At 34.2% G+C, this 21,611-nt stretch overlaps 1 protein-coding gene across 2 annotated transcripts in view; it reads left to right on the top strand.

Moving 5' to 3' along the window:
• Positions 1 to 19,994, top strand: part of LOC136838711 (uncharacterized) — a 104,092-nt gene extending 84,098 nt beyond the window's left edge. The window contains exons 6-23 of one of the 2 annotated variants that reach the window (XM_067104131.1): positions 102 to 296; positions 712 to 853; positions 1,035 to 1,169; positions 5,913 to 5,996; positions 6,963 to 7,113; positions 7,499 to 7,733; positions 8,119 to 8,228; positions 8,451 to 8,625; positions 9,007 to 9,096; positions 10,800 to 11,031; positions 11,250 to 11,360; positions 13,178 to 13,297; positions 14,462 to 14,572; positions 14,800 to 15,931; positions 16,071 to 16,522; positions 17,739 to 18,519; positions 18,754 to 18,871; positions 19,857 to 19,994. In XM_067104131.1, coding sequence (XP_066960232.1) covers positions 102 to 296; positions 712 to 853; positions 1,035 to 1,169; positions 5,913 to 5,996; positions 6,963 to 7,113; positions 7,499 to 7,733; positions 8,119 to 8,228; positions 8,451 to 8,625; positions 9,007 to 9,096; positions 10,800 to 11,031; positions 11,250 to 11,360; positions 13,178 to 13,297; positions 14,462 to 14,572; positions 14,800 to 15,931; positions 16,071 to 16,522; positions 17,739 to 18,519; positions 18,754 to 18,871; positions 19,857 to 19,862 — 4,380 coding nt within the window. In that variant the 3' untranslated portion in view covers positions 19,863 to 19,994. Of the gene's footprint in view, positions 1 to 101; positions 297 to 711; positions 854 to 1,034; positions 1,170 to 5,912; positions 5,997 to 6,962; positions 7,114 to 7,498; positions 7,734 to 8,118; positions 8,229 to 8,450; positions 8,626 to 9,006; positions 9,097 to 10,799; positions 11,032 to 11,249; positions 11,361 to 13,177; positions 13,298 to 14,461; positions 14,573 to 14,760; positions 15,932 to 16,070; positions 16,523 to 17,738; positions 18,520 to 18,753; positions 18,872 to 19,856 lie in introns of both variants that reach the window. The other variant, XM_067104130.1, reaches the window with a different exon arrangement.
• Positions 19,995 to 21,611: the final 1,617 nt, after the last annotated feature.

Genomic DNA, 21,611 nt, shown 5'->3' with positions numbered 1-21,611 from the left:
GCAGATGGGAATGTGTCTAAATATTTGTCATGAGTACCTGCTAAGGCTTTCTGATGTTCCTAGGTCTAACAAATAAGTTTTTTTTTTTTTCTCATTTGCAGCTCGGCATCGTCGTTCACGAAATCGGACATGCCTTGGGGTTCTATCACGAGATTCGCCGACCTGACCGAGATGATCATGTGGTCATCAACGAAGACAACATCCTCAAGGACGAGCTCTTCAACTTCTACAAACTGCATTGGCTCGACATTTCCATCAAGTATGACCTCTCTTCCGTCATGCATTACAACCCTTTGGTGAGTAATTAGATCACAGTTTTGTATATTTATTCTTAGATGCAACTTCCTATAGGAATAATACAGTTAATATTATTTGAATATTAATTGAATTTTTACCTTGAAGTTTTTTATACAGTTGAAATTATTTTTTTACATTTTTTTTTTCCAAACATAATTTACTTCATTTACAGTCATCTGTTCATATGTGAAGACTTCGCAGTTAGTAGCTTTCATAGCTTTCAAATAAGTCACAGTTTTTTTTTCCAAATTGTTCATCTGCCAAGAAAAAATGTGAGAAATCATAACACTTCTTCATTTAGATCACAAACAGCTTGAGGCTTGAGTCTTCCTATCCCCCAAAAATGACAGCTAGAGTTTACCATTGTGTACTGGAATTCAGTATAATGAATTATACCACACTTCTGTGATACAGGAATGGTCGTCAAATGAACGCACAACCGTTGCGACCAAAGACCCAATGCTGCAAGGCATTATTGGTAGATGGAAACAGGAGTCTGACTTGGGACTGTCTCACAGAGACAAACTACTTGCCAATACCATCTATGGATGCCTAGGTTGGTAAGAATTGGAAAGTTAACCTTATCGGAAAACGTTTTGTGTGTTAATTAGATTTTAGATCATCCCAATATACCTTTAATCTTGGGCTACTTAATCCTTGTTGAATCATTCTATTTTATTGCTACCAAATGTCCTTGTTTCTGCCAAATCACATCCATCTGTACAGAATCTTTGCAGATCGGTGGTTGGGAAAATGTAACTTGAACCGGAATCCTTGCAAGAATGAAGGCTATCTCAGTGACACGTGTACCTGCATCTGTGCGCCTGGTACCACTGGAAGGACTTGCGAAACCACTATAGGAGGTTACTACGGTAAAGAAGTCTTTTCTCTTGATTTATATAAGCTACTTGTTCATGTTTGTTACACGCGTCTTCATGGAATTTTATTTGATTACGGTATAGTTTCAAACAAAAAAATTCCACTGCCAGTTAGATTATGTACTCACTATATATATATATATATATATATATATATATATATATATATATATATATATATATATATATATATATATATATATATATATATATATATATATATATAAACCTCCTTGACTTCACAGCTTTGATGGTTTTTTTTTCTACAGTTTTGCAGGTTTCCTTCTTTCCTATAGATCTTATTATTAGTTACAGAAACAAAGAACTGATGATTCTCCTGTTAATTAGAATCTCTAAGGTGCTCGTATTTATTAAAAACTTCCATTCACCACCTCCGTGGGGTGTCATGAGTGTTGCACAAGTTGTTGTTGCCATGTTTGTGGTTAGGCCTGTGAAAAATTTTTTTTTCATTTCGTGTTTTTTCGTTTTTTTTTTTTTGCATCCAATTTCTCCATTTTAGTTACTTATAGTTAGTATAGACTTACGATGGTATTGAAGACACACCTTCCTTCTAGATTAGAGGAATTAGAGGAATCACTGAAACAAGGATTTTTTTTTGCTATTTTATTATGATTTTTCTCATTTTGTATTGCTGTATACATATTGAGGCAGAACAATTTTCTTTTGCCGGATTGGCTAAGTATAGCCGGAGTGGTTACGCTAAACTGCAACCAACTGTAACAAAACAGTTACATCACACGGACAGTAATTATTGCGTTCTTTTATTGTCATTCTCGGGGCTAAAACATATTTTGTACCTACCATATGCTACCATAGGCCGTTGCCTACGATTTATTAGATTTCACCAAAGGAAACTCTTGTACCACCACCAGAAAAAACTTCATCATAATATTTACCGACATTAGTAATAAAAAAAAAAATAAAAAGATAGTAAGCACTGACCACTGTCCTATTTTTTCGTTGTTTAATATGTCTAGACTTCATTTTCACATATACAGTATAATAAACATTGCATGTTTTTAAACGAGTAAAGCCCGCATTTTTAGTAAATGTACAGAGAATATCACTGGGATTATGATACCTTTCACCATATCATGTGTCACCTCTTATAATGAGCACTGTTACTTTCCAACCACTCTCTAAGCACAACAACTGCCGACTGCCATGCAGTGCTGCCAAGTCAGTGAATGAAATTTTCCCTATTTTCACTCCCTAAATTTCTCCGTTTTGCATAGAATTTCCCTGTCATTCACATACACACATATACTATATATATTATATATATGTGTGTGTGTGTGCATAGGTATAAATACTGTACATATATTAGTTTTATATATATATATATATATATATATATATATATATATATATATATATATATATATATATATATATATATATAATAAGAAATTCCACTTCCCTTTTCCTTTGAATGTTTGAACTTTCATACATCAAGTCTTCTAGAAATCCATTTACTGTATAACTACTTAATTTTCATCACACATTTGGTTATTTTTCGGAAGACTCCAGCCACCTCCCACTTTATAATTTAGGTTTTTCTTGGGTAAAACATCAAAACAAAAAATTTCTTCTGAATACATGACCTTCGCAAGTGCTTAATAACTGAGGAAAATAATTAGTCAAATTACGATTTATAAGGTAAGACAATACCGGCCGCCCTTCCCCCTTCATACCTAATACGGCAAAATTGTAACCAGTAAACACCCCAAAAAGGTTATGTTAGGTTGGTATTTTTAGGTTCTTTTAGTGCCCTATCATTTCCTAGACATTTTTGCATGAAAAACTCAAAATGGTTTTTCATGCAAAAATGGCTGGCTGGAGTCGAACGAAAAATTACCATACATTTTCTTCACCCATAAGGTTACTATATTTTTCTGTGATTTTAAATGATCACGATGATGAGTCGTCAAATATTCTTTTAGCGTGCAGCATTCCAATCAAACTTGAAGTGTTCAAGGAATTTCTCTGTTTCGTTTCCATTAAATTTGTTTGTGGGAGCACCGTCTCCACACAAGCACTTGAATGTGGGAGACAGTAAACTTGTCATAAATTTTCCTAGGAGAGGAAATGAGGGGAATCGTCACCCCTTTTTATTTCATTCACTGCTTTCCAATAGCTCCATGCGCTCTTGTCATTCTCCAACTTTAGGGAAGTGTTTATCAACAAACGCCATTCCCTATTTAAGTCAATTACGTTTTCCTGAGGAACTAGATTAGGGAAATGACTTGCTAAAGGGGCAATGGAAGGAAGAGACTTTTCTAGAATGCTCTGTGGGTCTAATGTATTCATATTTGTAAGTACAGGATCCATAATGTTAAATCTTCTTAGTATCTGTGAAGCTCCTTCTGTGTAAAAATCTAAGCATCTCAACCTGAAGTAGTGTAACTGATCCTTACTAATATCATGGTTCATCTGCAATGAAATCGCAACTTTTTCACCAAGGTAAATTTCTTCCAATGGAAGAAAATTGGAAGGATTTTTCACATTCACTTTTGAGACATGAGTTGATTTTAAGTAACTAGGTTTCAAATAACAATAAAAAATAGTTGACAAAACACTGGACACTCTGCTACAAAGGTTATAAATTTTTGGCTCTTCTGCTTGCATTTCCTTATTTAGATCACTGAAGATGGGTAAAACAAAATCCTAAAATTCTAAGTATAACTTATTTAGTGGGTCATTCGGTTTTGCCAGAATAGATTCGGCAGCTAGGAGCCGATCATTCAAGGCAGCTTGTACAAAGGAACGCTTTAAAGCAGGCAATTGTTCGAGCAGTCGTCTTACAATATTATGAAATGAAAACCATCGAGTTTGGTACACATGGAGAATTTTATGGGGTTTTAGATTTACAAATTCCCGGAATTCCTTCAACATGCTCGACTGTTTGGGACTGAAAATAATTGTATACATCTCGAGCTAAGTCTTCTACACTTCGAGGCAATTTTTGACAAGCATATGAAGAGGATAATGAAACGAGTGGCAAATGCGCTTCATTACAAATAAACTTGATATTTCCTCTTTAAGTAACATTGAAAGGGAATTATTCTTTCCCTTCATGACATTTGCACCGTCAGCTGCAAAGCCAATCAGATTTTTCTTACAAAGAATATTAGCTTCAGTAAAAACCGTTTTAATATATTGGAAAAGAATAGATGCTGCAGCACTTTCCAAGGGAACAAGTAATAAGAAACAGTACTTTACACCTTTGTCTGTTAAAACTCTCACAACAAGAGCTAAATGCTTTATACAACCTCGGTCCGTGGATTCGTCTACCATGAGGGAAAATTGTTGTGTTTTCAGAAGTTCATGGAGATCATCTTGGCTTCGCTTTCCTACAACATTTTCAATAATTATTTTACATTTAGTTTTACCACACTTAGAGCTTTTAGCTATCTCAGAATCGGGACAGATAGCTTTTATTGCAGAAAATAATGTATCGGCTGTTGTAAATGGAAGATTGAGTTCACTCACAACTCCAACTAACCTTGCTTCACTTTCTTGTACTTTTTTTTAAGTTTGGTTTTTCCACTTACAGATGCCATATTTGCAACACTTACAGTACCTTTCATACTGTTAACATGGAATATGTGATTTTTTCCAGCAGCTTGTTTCTCTATTTCTGATTTCCCGGCTTTTCCATCTGATCTGCACAGTTCGTAGTGGAAATATAGCGGTCCATTATCACTTTTGGTCAACCAAGCACGGAATTTTGGATCCCTTTCCCATTTACCAGTATATTTCTGAGTATGTGGCAGTCGTTTTCGCTTGGGAGGAACTGTTGCCAATCTTACAGTTTTTCATACCTCTGAGTCTGATACATGTATGATACAAGTTTCAGTTGAACATGTTTGATACTGAATACGTATGTGTCTTGTATCATACATACTTTTGAGGAACTGGTGCCAGTCATACAGTTTTCGTACCTCTCTTCCTGTTCAAGTGCGTTGAAATTGAAATAATTGACCCCAGCACCTCTTGGTTTCAAGATATGATTGGAAAACTTGTTTGATAATTGAAAATTTCAATGTTCAAATGAGAATTATGGAAATTCTAATGATATAAATATAGTTTGTACCCAAAACACTCAATCTCAGTGGGTGATGGTTGAGATAGCATTAGTTTGCCTTACTTCCGTAGTTTTTATTTTCTTTCCAGTGTTAAAATTCCTTGTTACCCAAGCTCTAGGCATAATATAAGCACAGTTGGCCATTTTTTGTAGTTTAGGAAGCAGTGTAATGTGAATAAATGTGAAAAAATGGCCTGATTTTTAGGCTGATTTTTGTGTAAAAAAATTCCCCTCCCCAAAAAAACAAGCTTGTTTTTTCGGGTTGCAACCCTAGTTGTGGTTTATAATGTTTCAAAGATCCCCTTTAAATTTTTAGGCCAAATAACTCTTTCACTATTTGCATTTGGCTCACTACGAGTTTTTAAATGGCATTAAGGGACTTATAATTAATTTTCAAGAACCTTTTTTGAGGACTGTAAATGTTCTATACCCCTTAAATGCACTGGTAAAGTGGCACTGTGCTACCTTCCCTCTTGTAAAATTAACAAACTTATTTATAATTCTTAATCACTTAAATGATGCACAACACAGAACTCCAGTTTCTGGGTGTAAGAGCTACCTCTGCCTTTCATTTCATTTTAATTGTACTTCATTGAGTGAACTAATGTGTTTAATCTTCTCTTTTACAGATGGCCTCAAATCTCCATGCAGCCAGGAAGTAAGCTATCCAACCTACATATCATCTCCTAATTATCCACTTAATTATGATCCAGGTAAATCATAGTGAAATACAGTTTGAGCTCGGGTTTTAAATTTACTGTTATTAATCATTACGTTTGCAGATGCACACACGTGTGCAGAGTTATACTGCATATAGTGTTGTACTATACAGTATATGATTCACTCTTGTGTCTTAACCCCAAGTTTAGCATGACTACATATTTTATCAGTCCTATGAGCTATTATTTCATTATTTTTGTTATATAAATATTTTGTCTTTCATAGGAAGTTCCCTTACAGTTTATGCAGTGTCACCTGTACAGTATTAATTCAATTAGACAAATTTACTCTTGTTTCAGCCATTTCTAAGACAATGTTTTCTCCTTTATTTTCTCCATTGAAATGATTCATTTAGGCAATGCCAGTACCTTGTACCACCTGCAATGTATGTGTTTCTTTTGCCCAGTTAGATCTTGTTTAGATATTTTCAGGACAATATTATATACTCTGCTTCATTGTAGCCATTTCTCCTTTATACTTTGTTCATTAAATTTACCCAAGTGCAGACCTGTTTCATCATTCCCTAATACACTGGTTTAAGTTGAACACACAGAGTAAAGTATGTACAGACTGCATTTGATTTATATTGAAAAAAGGATACACATGAGATACAGTCTATAGAACACACAAAAATTTGTGTAAGGTACATTTAATATTGTACTTTTGAACAAGGATAAAGGAATTTATGAAATGAATAGATTATGGAGGGGTGGTTATCTTGGAAGAAACTTGTTCTTATGCTCTCATTGCAAGGTGGATGCAATTTCAGATGTTGCATTATTTCCAAGATGATCCCAATTTTTTTTTTTTTTTTTTACAGTACAGTACTACCTACTTTAGCTACAGCTTTAACATACAAACTGAACTTGCTCCATCTTGATTAGTACTTAACCTGTTAACTGAAACAATTTATTTTGGCATATCTGATGGACTTACATATCTTTAATTTTGCTTTGCAGACACTTGGTGTGTCTATCGTCTGAAAGGTGAGGAGTGCCAGGCACCAGGGATAGAGATCATCGATTTCCAGCTGGGACCTAGAAGCCACAGAAACCAGTGCTTCCATGATTACTTGGAAATTCGCAATCATACTCTTTACAATGGTTTCATGTAAGATGATTGATGGATACTAATAATTTTTTTGGATAATATGGTTTTATTGTAATTTTCCAAGTCAGTGAAAACTGGATTCATATAATTACTTCAGGTGACCTTAGTCTGTTGTGTAAATTCTGAAGGTGATCTTGAAAAGCAAACAGATGGAAGGTCCATACAAAGTTTAAATTTGATTTTAGTCGGTTGGTGTATTTCTCCATTTAATTCATTTACCCTATTCAAGAAATGAAGACAGATTAGGGTATAATAAACTAAATAACATGATGGTTAATGAGATGAAATTATTAGACAGGTCATCCAAGCCATAGTTTTTCATCCTTTGTTTTACATTTCTGAAGGCAGGGTTGACCAAAAATCAAAGAAAATTACAACTTTGCAGAAAATGTGGTACGGATGTTGCAAGAGGCACCAAATGGATATCATCAGGAAGTACAATGATCCTGTATTTCAAAGGAAGTGAGGGTGGATACAGGGGTTTCAAGGCAAAAGTTGAATTCAGTCCAATACCAGGCTGCTGCAGAACCCATTCCAATTCCTCAGCCTACTTCCTTCACACTCCAGGATATCCACATCCCTATGCTGGGGATTTCAACTGTTCTTACAGCATTACTGCAGTAAGTTTATTCGTGTACTGTATAGTTTTGAGCTTGCTTTGAATGCCAGCCAAGGTATATATAAATATCTCTGTCCATTATGAGATAAACAAGACAAAGATTTCCATGCCATAATTGAAATCCTTAGAATGTTATTCAGTAATTAAGTGCAGTGTCTGTTTGATTGTTTGTAACGCCTACTTTACCTATTTGAAGTACCTTTTGTGCTTAACACAATATTATTACAGATGGTTTTAACCGCTGTGTTTAGCATAAAGCTGTTAAAAATATCTTATTTCTCTTTGATCAAAACGGGACACATAATGCTAATAAGATGATCTCTGTTAATGCTATCAAAATTAAACAAATCAAATTTTGTCATCACTTTTGCATGTCTTTTAAACAGGAAGCACCTGCCAGAGTTGTAGTCACTGTAATAAGAAAGAGTGGATCAAAAACTGATGATCGTTGGACTTGTGCTCTTCAACTTTGTCAACCTCATGGTCGTTGTCACAGGTGAATATGTGAATTGATATTATAGAAAGTTATTTCAGGTTTCAGACCAAAGAGCATTCTTATTTAAGGATTCTCCCAGTGTTATTCAGTCAGTTTTATATTTGCAATAGAAACTGAATAGTTTACATTCATAAAATAATTTTCACTCTAAAATATCAAGGTCATTTTCTAGTATACCATCCATCTCTTGGAGATTTGAAAAATATGGTTCCTTAATTTCAGCCATTGCAAGGGTGTGATTGCTGATGGTTTCTCAAGACATCTGCCAAAAGAAGTGATTCTTCCCAATGTAGCTTCAGTTCATTACCTGCAGTACAGTGGAAATTACTCACCCTTCAGTTCAGAAAATGCGGCTTTTCAAGTTGGTTTCACCTTAGAGGACTCACCATGTCACAGGGTAAAATCTTTTTAAAAATAGTAACTGCTCCTTTCCTAAGACTGTGTTAAACTTAGGTGTACCAAAGCTTAGATTCCTTCTTTATATAAAGTGTACCAAAGCTTAGATTCCTTCTTTATAATTCACAATATTTGAAGACTTCAAGCGGTCACCACTTTGTAACATTACATTAAAGTATAAGCTGACTGGTGTACTTTCATTGCTTTCTTATATGATGAATATTTCAGGTCATAATTATTCTAACATTTATATGTCCCTCAAGAATTCCAACATTCTGTATAACATACAATGTGTGAGAGAGTATGCAGTAATGATATCAGGACCTTAGTGAGGCAACTGCTCTTTTCATCAACTTTGCTTCAAAATACTGTCCACTTGTAGGTCATCATTGTCAACCGGACAGAACCCCGTGGTTGGATCACTGTTGGCCCACGCTTCTTTGAGTTACTTCAGTGTGAGTGGTGGTTTCAGGTAAGGTCCTTTGGAAGATTTTTAAGATTTATTTTTGTGAGATTTTTATTGAGACTTCATCCTTATTTCTGGGGTTCTGTAAGACTTCGTTGTCATGTGGTATTTCAATATGACTCTTTATTTTGAATTTTTGGACATTTATTAGATTCTTTGATCTTCTATTAAGGTTAAATTCAAGAATTTGCAGGGCAGAGGAGTGATAGCCACATGTTGCCTCCAAGACACTTTTATTCAGACTAAATATTAAATGGCAAATAACTGTTCTAAGTTAACAGTCACACAACAGACAACTTGACAAGGGTTCTTCATTAGTAGAGAAACTAAAAATTTGAAATACTTCTTCGAGCAGCCACTAGATGGCGCCATGCACCAAATAAAAATCTAATTTCCTTTACACCTTTAATTAACACTGGTTGCCTAGCCTAAGCATTGAGTACAATGAAACAATTATATCATCCCAACAGGACTGCCATTTATCCACAATAAGACATACTGCTGTACTGTATTTTGATATTGTAAATATATATTGCTTTCTTTTGAGACTTCTGAGCTAAGCAAATAAACACAGACCACTGAGTCCCATATTCCCTCATGTTGATAGCTTAGCTTCTAATTGTTCTAAAAGATTCTGGGAAAGTTTTATTGATTTTTTCTGGCTGACAGTTAATATGTTCCAAGGAAGCCATAACCAGGAAATTTATGGGCAAAAGAGTCTCCAAAATTCTAATTCTTCGTATTCTATTGCTTCTCCCAAAGCAGTAGATCCTAAGTCCAGTGTGGATGAGCAGTCATTTTCTTTCAGTTAGAATCCCAGTCATGTGGCAAGCTGAGGCATAATTTCCATTGAAGAGATTTATTATCATCATTAGCAGGGAGAAAAAAAAACTGAGATTATAACCTTCATAGTTACCATCCGCATTATTACTTGATCTTGTGAGGAAGTTATCTTTTCCCATGAGATGTGATCTGACACGATGCTTGATTCAAATGGTTGATGGGTGCTGGTAACATGCTCCTATTTGCCACAGCAAAAGAAGTGTTTTTGACTATCCTGATTCATTGTTTAAGTTGATGCATGAATGTTAAATCTCTACCATGTCATTACATTTAGGCAAACACTTGGAAGATATGACCAAGTCTTTATGATGTTGGTAAATTCCTTTTTTTCAATGATCCACATTAATGTTGTAGTATGAATCGTGCCGCAGTATTTAATATATGGTTTTGCACTTGCAGGGTCAACCAAGATGCATTTCTTGTTGGTTTCTTATAAGGGACTCAGGACTTAATAAGCCAGATCTTTGACATTAATGGTTTATGAGAGCTTATGATTTTTCTCTGCTCTTTTGTGCCTTTTAATATTCATTCCCTTACTGATCTATACCCATTATTATTTTCTGAGGCTGTAAATCCAGGCTTGACAAAATTATTGCCTATCTTAGCAAAATATGGAGCATCAGCACAAGGGCTTAAGCATACGTATGCCTATATTCCATAATCAAGCTTTAATTGAATTAATAGAGTTAACTATGGCCATCACAGGAAAATGTTTCCCCTCTATCTTAGTTATGTCAAAAAAAAAAAAAAAAAAACAGAAGGTAGAGGTTTGATGGAAGCTTTTGGCATCACAGTCTGGGATGCACAGATATTGACAAGTTTTGGGCTTCCCTGGTATTCTCTGGACTTTTCTCCTAATTGTGCAGGCACCAAGAGGAAGCCATGTTAAGATAACCATGAAAAACTTGCATCTACCTGTCCACGAAGACTCCTACCTGGCAGTCAATGAAGCAGGAGAAGCCACGTATCCCAGGGACACGACTCGTGTTTACCATGACTTTGATCACACCCCGAAGATCTTCGTGTCGCTCGAGTACAAGCTGGCGGTTGTTTTACAAGGAGATTTTATAACAGAAGTCTCTTTCAAGTATGAACTTTGTATGTATGATGGGAGTCACATCTGTTTACATTTTTGTTGGATACTTCATGGAAATTTTTGATTACCATTAATTTCATTGTGAATTGTCTTGCAAAGAAGCATGTGAAGTGTTTATTCATGCACAATTCTGTTTTTGTTAGAAAAGTTGGTCATATAACAATAACTTTTTGTAACAGTTAAATGTAATGCTATTAAATTTAAATATTTTGACCAACAGATGATTGTATAGACACAGATGATGAATGTGAATATTGGGCAGCCAATGACGAATGTGAAAAGAATCCATACTGGATGAAGAAGAACTGCAAGAAGTCGTGTGCTGTGTGTGGTGAGATTTCTAAATTGTACTCAAGCCAAAAAATTATGATCTGATTACTGTATTACTGTAATTTAATTTTTTGAATACTGATTTTGTGCAGATAAGGAACAGATAGCTTTATATTTTGTTAACAAAATTTTTCATTCAAATTATGTGAAGTGCTTTCCAAAGAAAAAAATAACACATTCCAATGTTTTCCTTGTAAAATATAAACAACTGCTTCTTTACAGCATGTAGATTCAGTACTTTGAAGGCCAGACCATCTAAGATTTTACATAACAAGAAAGTATTGTATAGTACAGTACTGTACTTGGATTCTAGGATTGCAATTTTCACACCTCCCTAGTCTGTTGATACTTTGATACATTGGTCTTAACAGATCAGTGACTGTTCTTAATAATCATTTCAATCACATTATTTCTCCTTACACTCATTTTTTTACTCATTGATGAGTATTGTGCATGCTACATAATTCAAATACAGTCATTACAGCTTCTGATTAGGGATTTATATTTCTTTATGTTTTTACCTTTTCTGTTATAAGCCTCAGTGCCAGAAAAATGTAAGTAATCCTCTATATATCAGCAGATAAGGCTTCACACACATATACAGTATATATGTATAATTATGTACTTTATTTATGTGGTATTTTTTGTCCTGGGCCCAATTCAGGTTAAAATAAATGAAAATTTTATTTGTGTCAACTCAGTTTAGGTTTTTAATTGATTTTTTCTCATGAGTTGGCTGTCAAAATGCCTTAGCTTAGAAGGTTTCACTTGCAAAAGAATTACACCACTTTTAATGGTGATCTTTGTAAAGTTTATTTGATGTGTAGAGATCATATATATATATATATATATATATATATATATATATATATATATATATATATATATATATATATATATATATATATATATATATATATATATATATATATATATATATATATATATACACACAGGCAGTCCCCAGTTTACGACGGGTCTGGCTTACAACGTTCCGAGGTTACGACGCTTTTCACATATATCAGAAATTATTTCCCGGGTTACGGCGCATGTTCCAGGGTTACGACACGTCGTGTGCTGATCTGACAGAAGAAATATGGCTCCAAAACAGCAGAATAATCAAATTTTTGAGATTTTTTAATGAAAAATTCAATAAAAATTCAGTTTGCATCGTTTCTAATACACCCAGAGCATTAAAAGTAAGGTTTTCTTAGGATTTTTGACGATTTTCGACAATTTTTCGGTTTAAGATGATTTTCGGCTTATGACTCGGCATAGAGCGGAACCCTGTCATAAACTGGGGACTGTCTGTATATATATATATATATATATATATATATATATATATATATATATATATATATATATATATATATATATATATATATATATATATATATATATATATATATATATATATATATATATATATATATATATATATATATATATATATATATATATATATATATATATATATATATATATATATATATATATATATATATATATATATATATATATATATATATATATATTATTCTATATACAAACACATACACTTACTGTCAGTTAATATTAAACTACTCCCATATCTAAGGTCCAGGTTATGTTAAAGTTTCTATGTGTGTCTCTTACCAATCATGCTTTTTTGCTCCATGAAAATCCAAAGTAAGAGGTGGTTGTTAAACACAAGTAACTTGCCATCATGGTTATTCCTTAAAGGACCTCTTACAAATTACATGATATACTTTGCAGTATATTAAGCATAGTTAAAAAGATACCAATGATTATTTTTTTGGTCTTTTGTTTCTCAAGAATACTCTGCAGTATGTGAGGATGACCATAATGAATGCAACTTTTGGGCAACTCATGAACAGTGCAATGAAAACCGTATTTGGATGAATGCACACTGTAAGAAATCCTGTGGATATTGTGGTAGGTTTTAGCTTTAATTATTTACCATATATATATATGTATGATTTATTTATATTTATTATATATTTATATACTTATAAATTTTTATTAGAAATCTTACAAGCTACATGCTGTTATTCTAGTAATGGTTGTACATACAAAAATTAAGCTTAAGTTACTGCCTGGTCCAAAGTCCAGTTGTACGTGCATCATTGGTGGCTTGTATATTTTTGTTCCATCATACTTATGTTTATAATCTTAATTAATTTTACAAAAATTAGTTACTTCACCTTAGTTACTTCACCTTTTTAATTTGTTCACTGATCTGTCCCTTTTCTATGTATTATTTACTTAATTTACTGGATGAAAATTAGTTACTTTACCTCTTATATTTTTCACTGATCTATTCTTTCTTAAGGCCAGACTTTCACAAGTAATCTGGGACTTCATCGATAGTGTTTCTTCCCTAAATTCAGATTCAGACATTTGTATGACTGAGGAAGTTGTTATGAGCATTATAAGTCATTATAATATACAGTAAAACTAATTTCTCATACCCGGCCCTATAAGTCTTCCAGCTGCATGCTTAGTCTACACAAAATATGAGGTGATTGTTGGATGCACACCTGAGAGTCTAGGTGGTGCATTGCCATGAGATTGCTATTCTCATTTTCTGGTGACTGAAGACTAAGCCTAGAATTATGGGGCACTGCAATAAGGGCATTTTCATAACTGAGTGGCTTGTATGAAAAACTATATATATATATATATATATATATATATATATATATATATATATATATATATATATATATATATATATATACATCTATATAATATAATTATATTGTACACACACACATGTATATATATCATTTAAAAATTATTGTTCTTTATGGTAACATATAATGAGGCTAAAATTAGGTATTATATGTAGATAATTTAATGCTAAGCACTGATTCATGTCACCCAGTAACAAAATAATAAATTTTGTAATAAAAGATCTTCAAAGGATTTTTGAGTTCCTTTCTTTATTGATGTATTGAACATTTGATGACTTGTGGGGTATGTAATGTTAATAAATATTTTGAGTTAATGTAAGAGATTTCATAAAATGAGAATTCATAGTTGAACTCATATTGACCTTTTTTCTGTTACTGATGCTACTTGTGTTTATCCCTTTAGACCTGTGCAGGGATGCAAATCCTCAGTGCCCAGAGTGGGCTGAGATGGGTGACTGCAGAGGAAATCCCAGTTACATGGATCAGTTTTGCAGGAAGTCTTGTGGCCTGTGTGGTAAGCCTACAACTCATTACATAGAGAAAGTTTTCAGTTCAATCGTCCAGTTGATCTTCAAGCCTTTTTCCATCTTAACTGAATGAAACTGTTTAAATGAACTTTGAAAGTACTGCAGTTGCTCTGTAGCTACAATGATAATCTTCCAATCACTGTTGAGAGTACTGAGATGGGTATTTTGTCTTTAGGTAATTTTGAAACTGCAACTACAGCTGTAAAATCTACAGGAAATGTCGGTGTCACAAGTACCCCTCACACTCCAATATCAACAACTGCCAACAAAGACAAAGAAACCAGCAGGCCTGATAATCATCGGACAATTAATCAGACGTTTAAGCTGAACAAACACAAACTTAAAAGGCACAGAAACAAAAGCTTCAAGCCAAGCAAAGACAGATTTAAGAAGTATAAACAAAACAATGTCATGCTACCACCGTATGGTGAAGAAAATGAAGACATTGATTCTTATAAAGTTAGCAAGCTGGATGATGGTCTCAGTAAGGAAGAGAATTTAAAGAAACCGTTTGATACAGGAAGAACACCAAAGCTTATGAAAAAGAAGAAGAAGAAGAACGTCACTGCCAGCATTTCAGAAGAGCACCTGAAACCTAAATCTCATAGAAGCAGAACATCTCCGCCTAATACACAAATAGGAAATTACAGAAATAAGAAGAGGAAATATAAGGTAACTACTGAGTCTCCAGAAAAGAATCAAACAGAAGATAGGGACTCTGCTGTTTGGGGAGATGCCACAAAACTTGTTGCTCTGCCACTGACTCAGGAGAGAAATGAATCAGAACTCCAGGCGAAACAAAGCATACCTCTGAATTCGTCAGAGGATGCCAGTAAGACAAATGATACACAAAGGGGAGAGATTTTGGTAAGAGTATTGTCTAGTGATCAGAGAGTTCGGCAAAATGAGTCTGATGTGGGTTGCCATGAAGAAAGCAATTGCTTCAGTCCTCAGATAGAACGCCCAGTTTCTGGCAGTAAACAAATTAATCAAACAGATAACAAGATACTGAAAATCAGCAATAAAATTTTTGTTGGTAAACCCAGGAAACTCAACCGTACAAATATTTCCTCAAAGAAAATAAGAAAAAATAAATCTGCTGTCAAGAAAAGAAAGAGGAATAAGAAGAAAAAGAGAAGGTGTAAGAAAAATAGAGGCCCAAGAAAGTTCTCTCTTGCTAATAAAAGTGTAAGAAATGATACACAAAAGCACGTATGGAAAAATTCAAGGCGCCGCTCAGAACCTGTGAATAACCAGAGTGACAGGAAGAGAAGAAGGAAAAGTAAGCCTGGAGACAAAGGACATAACAAAGGCTACTGCAGAGGATCAAGAAAACAGTCTGGAAGGTACAGTAATTCTGTTTTCTACTTAATCAGTAATATTTTAGTTATTTGTAATGTCTGTTTAAATTTTATGATAGCAAATATTTTTTTCTCATAAAGTTCTTAAAGTTTTCCTTTAATAACTGTCATTTATTTTCTACAGGCGTCACAAAAAGACTCATGAAAATGGTCACACAAAATCGGATGAAGCAAATCAAACAATAACTTGGTCTGTTGAAACTGTTGATACCCATGTTGAAGTCTCTACTACTGTAAGAAACAATGAAACTGTTGATCCAGTAATTACAATAGCCACCACAAGATTACCATATATCCCACAACCCACATCATCTATTCCTTCGACAACCAGCAAAGGGCCTTTGGAAGAGTCAGTTACAACCACAGAATTGTTAGATAAAGTAGAAGTAACAACCACTGAAAGCCCAGCAAATAACTTCATAACCACCCCAGCTATTTTACATTCAAGCACAATTATGTCAGTGCCAAGAACTTCTCTATCCAGTACAACAGCTGCTACAGTTGGTATTACTACAGAAGCAAGTAACATCCGCCCAAGCCTGTCAATAGACCGAACCAGTCCAAGTGTTTCTAAAAGTAAGTATATCCTCATTCTTGAGACACCTCTAAAATTCTGAAATATTTGACAGTGGCCATAGTAATATCTGCAAATTTATCTTTCCACTTATGTTCCATCTTGTTTGATATGTAGAGTGCCCTCATTTTAAAGAGCCACGCCTGCTGTCTATTATATCATGGGTGATCCTTCTCTCAGTTATTCCAGTGCTCCTGATCCTCTACCTCTGCCCCTCTCCTATTCAGTGCCCTTGCCTTTATTCTCTGCTTGTAAGGTCCACAAGTTGGTTGCATCGTTACAGAATCTGCAGATAAATAAGCTCCTGTCTGTGCCATCTTTGTTTTACTCTTGTTAATACTTGCATTTAATCTTAATGGTCATGTTCAGCCATTCTCAAACAAGATGAATACACTAATCCTGCACGTATGTCATGTTGCCTTAAATTTTGCTATTACTGAAGTATTAAAAACCTTTGGTCAAGTGCCACCTCTTAAAAATTAAATCCTATCTAATTGTATATCCAGTAGGAACTCCTTGAGTTGAGAACTCTTAGGGACCTTTTTTTTTTTTACATTATCATAGAAGGTCGTTCATCTTTTCAGCTACACTATTGTTTCGAAAAATCTGTCTGACTCTTGATGTTAGTAAAGAATTCAACAGTCTGGCATAGGTCACTGTGAGTTAGATTTTTTTATCATATTGCTTCTTTCACTCCCTTTTGCTCTCAATCCAAAATTGTTTCTTTGTCTGTTGGTTCTATTATTAAGAATCATATCTGATTGAGTAGCCTGTAAGTTGGTTAAGATCAGAACCCATATTTGTGCTTAGTCTCCCTTCTAGTGGGTTGATTTGCTTTATGAAATACTGTTTAATTGAACTTTTATCACTTATCAATATTTTAATTGCCAAGCTTACCTTAAGACATATCTTGGAAAAATCATATAGTTTAGAATCTTGAATCTACTAAAAACTGGAAATATTTTGTGATTTTTTTTAACCAGTTATAACAGCTTCATATTGTGTAGTTCTGTATTAGTCTTACCTGATCCTATCAAAGATATTTCTTTTGCATTTGAGGGGATCTTTCCATTGTTTCCCTTTTTGGCAATATTAAACCAAGGGAGTTAGATTTGCAATTAGTTTTGTTCTAAACTGTAGTTATTGTATATTGCAAATTTCTCTGCATTTTAAGGTACCATATTAAAAGTATTAAAAGGAGTCATGACTTTTTTTCAGGTAGTCATTATAACAAAGAAAATAATTCAATATTTTCTGACGTAAGTTTGAATGCAACAAGTTCTTACAGAAAAAGGAAAGACAAACACCGTAGCAGACTAAACATAGGACGCAATAATAAGAAACCTCAAAGCCAGCAGAAGCACAAAGGACCTAACTTGAATCGGAGTGCCAGGAGGAATGGTAAGAGACACCAAAATTCAAAGCAAAAACCACGTCAGTGGCCAAATAAAACAAGGCACAGAAACGTGTTCCCAAAAACAAATTATACTCGGAAGAGGAACAAGCAATCACCGTGGCTTAAGAGGAGAAAAAAGCATAGGCTGAGAAAGGGGACACATGGTAATTCTGACCCATCCCACAGTCTGAAGAACAAAGTGAACCACGTAAAAGATAAAAATTACCTAAAAAAATATCAGAACAAATCTTTACCTCACCAAAGGAAATTGTACACACCTGGAGGAGCCCTTACCACTGCCTCCCCACCAGCACCCTCAAGTACCTCCAGCATTCCATCTCCAGAGGAGATGATGATCATGAGAACACCTAATACACAAACAGAAGCAAGTACCGAGCTTCATGCAATGCTGAAAACCGAACCAGAAGCAGAAAATCAGATTCGAGATTATGGAATAATAATTCCTGTGAGCAAAACAGAGGATGACAAAATATTGAGCACTGGATCTCAGCAAGAGGAATTAGAAAGTGACCAGATGGATGGGCCCCCTCAAAGAACTCCCCAAAAATACGCTGAGTGGGGCATTGGGCCTGTAAAATCTCCGTGAGTATCAGACCTCAATAAAATTTGCTAGCTATATTTATAAGTATTTTATGTTTGATGAATATTTTCTAGAAATTTCACAATACTCATACATAACTAGTTGTGAAGATCCATCATTTTATATAGAATGTCAAGCTGTGTTGATGGTGTGCTATACGGTACTTTACAATCAGTAGGTGAAATACTGCTCAGCAAAATAAGAATTCAGTGCACTGAAAAATGTATTTTCATTAGTCATCACACAGGTCTCAGAGCTCGCCCTAAATGGAAGTACCGAAGATCTTTTTATAGAAGAGATCATATCTATGAAGATATTTGGCCATTATTTGATGGCACTGCATATGGAAAGAAGGTAACACTTTTGAGATTTTTATTATAGCGTTTATCACTTTTAATCTTTTTGATAATAATGAAATTTGATGATGATCCAATATGAAACCTTCTCTGTACTAATCAGAAGTATATCTGCTTACACTACAGAGGGAGTATAATACATAATACAGTACAGGGTACATAAAAATGGTAATACAACAGATATACAGTACACATTACACTGATCAAATTTTATTATTAAAAAATTTCTCTCATTACTTATTATTCTGTGGCTCAGTCTCCTACCTGTGCTGTGTAGGCTTCAAGAACTCTGACTGGGACTAAAAGATATACAAGTCCTTAATTGCCCAATTACCATTTACGAGGATACATTTTTCATTCCTCAGAATGCAGTATTTCCAAACTCTTGTTCGTAAATTTTGTATGTGCTTGGTGTACGGAACTGCCAGTTCTCATTCTGTAAGCTGTGTTCCTTAATGTATTTCAAGATGAAAAACTTAGGTTTTCTGCCAAACTTTGTTTAGTACAGGTAAATTATGGCTAAATGACATTTCTACTCTGTAATGACAACTGTTTTCCACATGTATTCCCAATAAGTCTCTCTCTCTCTCTCTCTCTCTCTCTCTCTCTCTCTCTCTCTCTCTCTCTCTCTCTCTCTCTCTCTCTCTCTCTCTCTCTCATTTTTAAACTACTGTATCTGATTACTTGCTCAGTAAGTATTACTAGATAAGTAGCACTACTGAACATGCTCTTTCTTACAAACATTTTGGTCATTTCATTTGCAACTTTAGCAAAGTACTTCTGCAATGAGTATTCATGTACAATTGAAGCTATTTACATTATCATCATTTGAACTGGGGTTTTGTAAGAGCATGAATTTGAACTTGAAATGAATGTACAGAGCAAGTAAGACATTGGCAGTAAAAATATTTGTTCAGAGAGTAAAAATTAACTGTTTATAACTTATGATATCTTAATTATGCTTTTATTTTCTTTTTTGCCAGAGGTGACATTGAAATCAGACCTTCTCTTCGGCATCAACTAAATTTTTACCATGTATTGTGTAGTTTCATTTGTATGGGTTTATCCTAACCATTCAGATAAAAATGTCCTCTCTCTCTCTCTCTCTCTCTCTCTCTCTCTCTCTCTCTCTCTCTCTCTCTCTCTCTCTCTCTCTCTCTCTCTCTCTTGTGGGTAGGGTGGGACTCTAAAAATATTTGTATGACTTTAAATTTGGGATGAATGGCTTATTTTGTAACTGATGCATTTGCCAGTCACAAACAACCCAATATTTCTGTTAAAAAGTAAATTTGTTCTTATATACAAAAGATACATTAGACCAAATTATGGTGTGTTGTTTCCACTTTAGCTACGGAAGAAATGTTGTTACTCATAAAACGATGAAAAATACTTGGTTCATTGTAGGTTTAATGAGGTTTGGGATATATGTGAAATTCTTATAGATGGCAAATGCCCCCTTAAACTACAGTGCTAACAGTCTCTCTCTCTCTCTCTCTCTCTCTCTCTCTCTCTCTCTCTCTCTCTCTCTGTTTCAGTTTTTATTTCTTTGTGAATCAGATATTTAGTACAAAAGAAAACATGTATATTTTGTTCTTAGTTTTAAAATGACCTTAGTCGACATCATTCTAGGGAAATGATGAAACTACTGTCTTGTAGAAGGGCTATTATGGTGTGTGAGTTATGTAGTGTCTCTGTATTAGAGACAGTAATGGTAATAACATTAATATTCCTTCTAGTATTGTACTGTATTCTGTAATTCATATTTAGAATTAATGTTGCTGATTACAGTTATCATATTGTACCAAGTTAAGTTGAGCAAATGACACAAAGCTGAAATTCCAAAACTATTGCAATAAACTGCAGTGAGACAAAATGTGTGACATGGAATTCTTTGACAACACTGTACTGTATAATTGAGTTACTACATGGGTAGATATCAGTCTTGATAAACAGTTTTAGTGAAAGCAAACAGTTTGTCGCCATTTTGCCTGTGCTAAAATATTAATAGCACTATTTCAACAAGATTTTAGATGTAAACTTTAACTTTGAATTCTGCCATATAAATTTTTATGTGATGAAATATGTTTCTGGGAGGAAGTATACATAAACTCTTTTGTAGTCAGGAATGACATCTAGGATAACTGGGTTGAAGTTGTAGCAATGTACTATGTGAAGAACCCAGAGAGATATCTACAAATTGTACTTACTAATGAATATGATGATATGAGCTTGTTTATAGGAATAAGGTATTATTATAGATTATCTTTGAGAGATCAGGCTTACTTCAGAACCATTAGGAGAATTTTAGATGTAACTAGAATGTTCACAAAACATATGTAGTAGTATGTAAACGCACCCCAGTCAACAGGAAAACAGATTTAAATTAAAATCTAAAATTAGTTAACAAGCACTGTATTACAAGTAGCTTGGATTATAGAGCTTGTGGAAAGAGTTCCAAATAAGTGAAAACATTTATATAAGACTAACTTGAACGACAATCATATGATTTTTTCAGCCAGAAACCCATTGTTTTTCATAGTGTATTCATGCCTCTGCATAAATTTCAAATACTCCATCCTAAGAAGGCCACTCACTCCTTGTAGGATATTGCATATGCCAGTGGTTGCTCAAGTCCAGTAGGGCTAACTGTGTCACTTCTTGTGTGCTTGGTGGCTTTTTTACAGCTCCCCAGTTTCTGAAACCAGGCTGTGCTTCATTGATTCTTTTTCAATATCATT

The sequence above is a fragment of the Macrobrachium rosenbergii genome, chromosome 5, assembly GCF_040412425.1.
Source record: "Macrobrachium rosenbergii isolate ZJJX-2024 chromosome 5, ASM4041242v1, whole genome shotgun sequence".
NCBI lineage: Eukaryota > Metazoa > Arthropoda > Malacostraca > Decapoda > Palaemonidae > Macrobrachium > Macrobrachium rosenbergii.
Note: the sequence above shows the minus strand (reverse complement) of the source record. Positions and strands in the feature narration are given on the sequence as shown.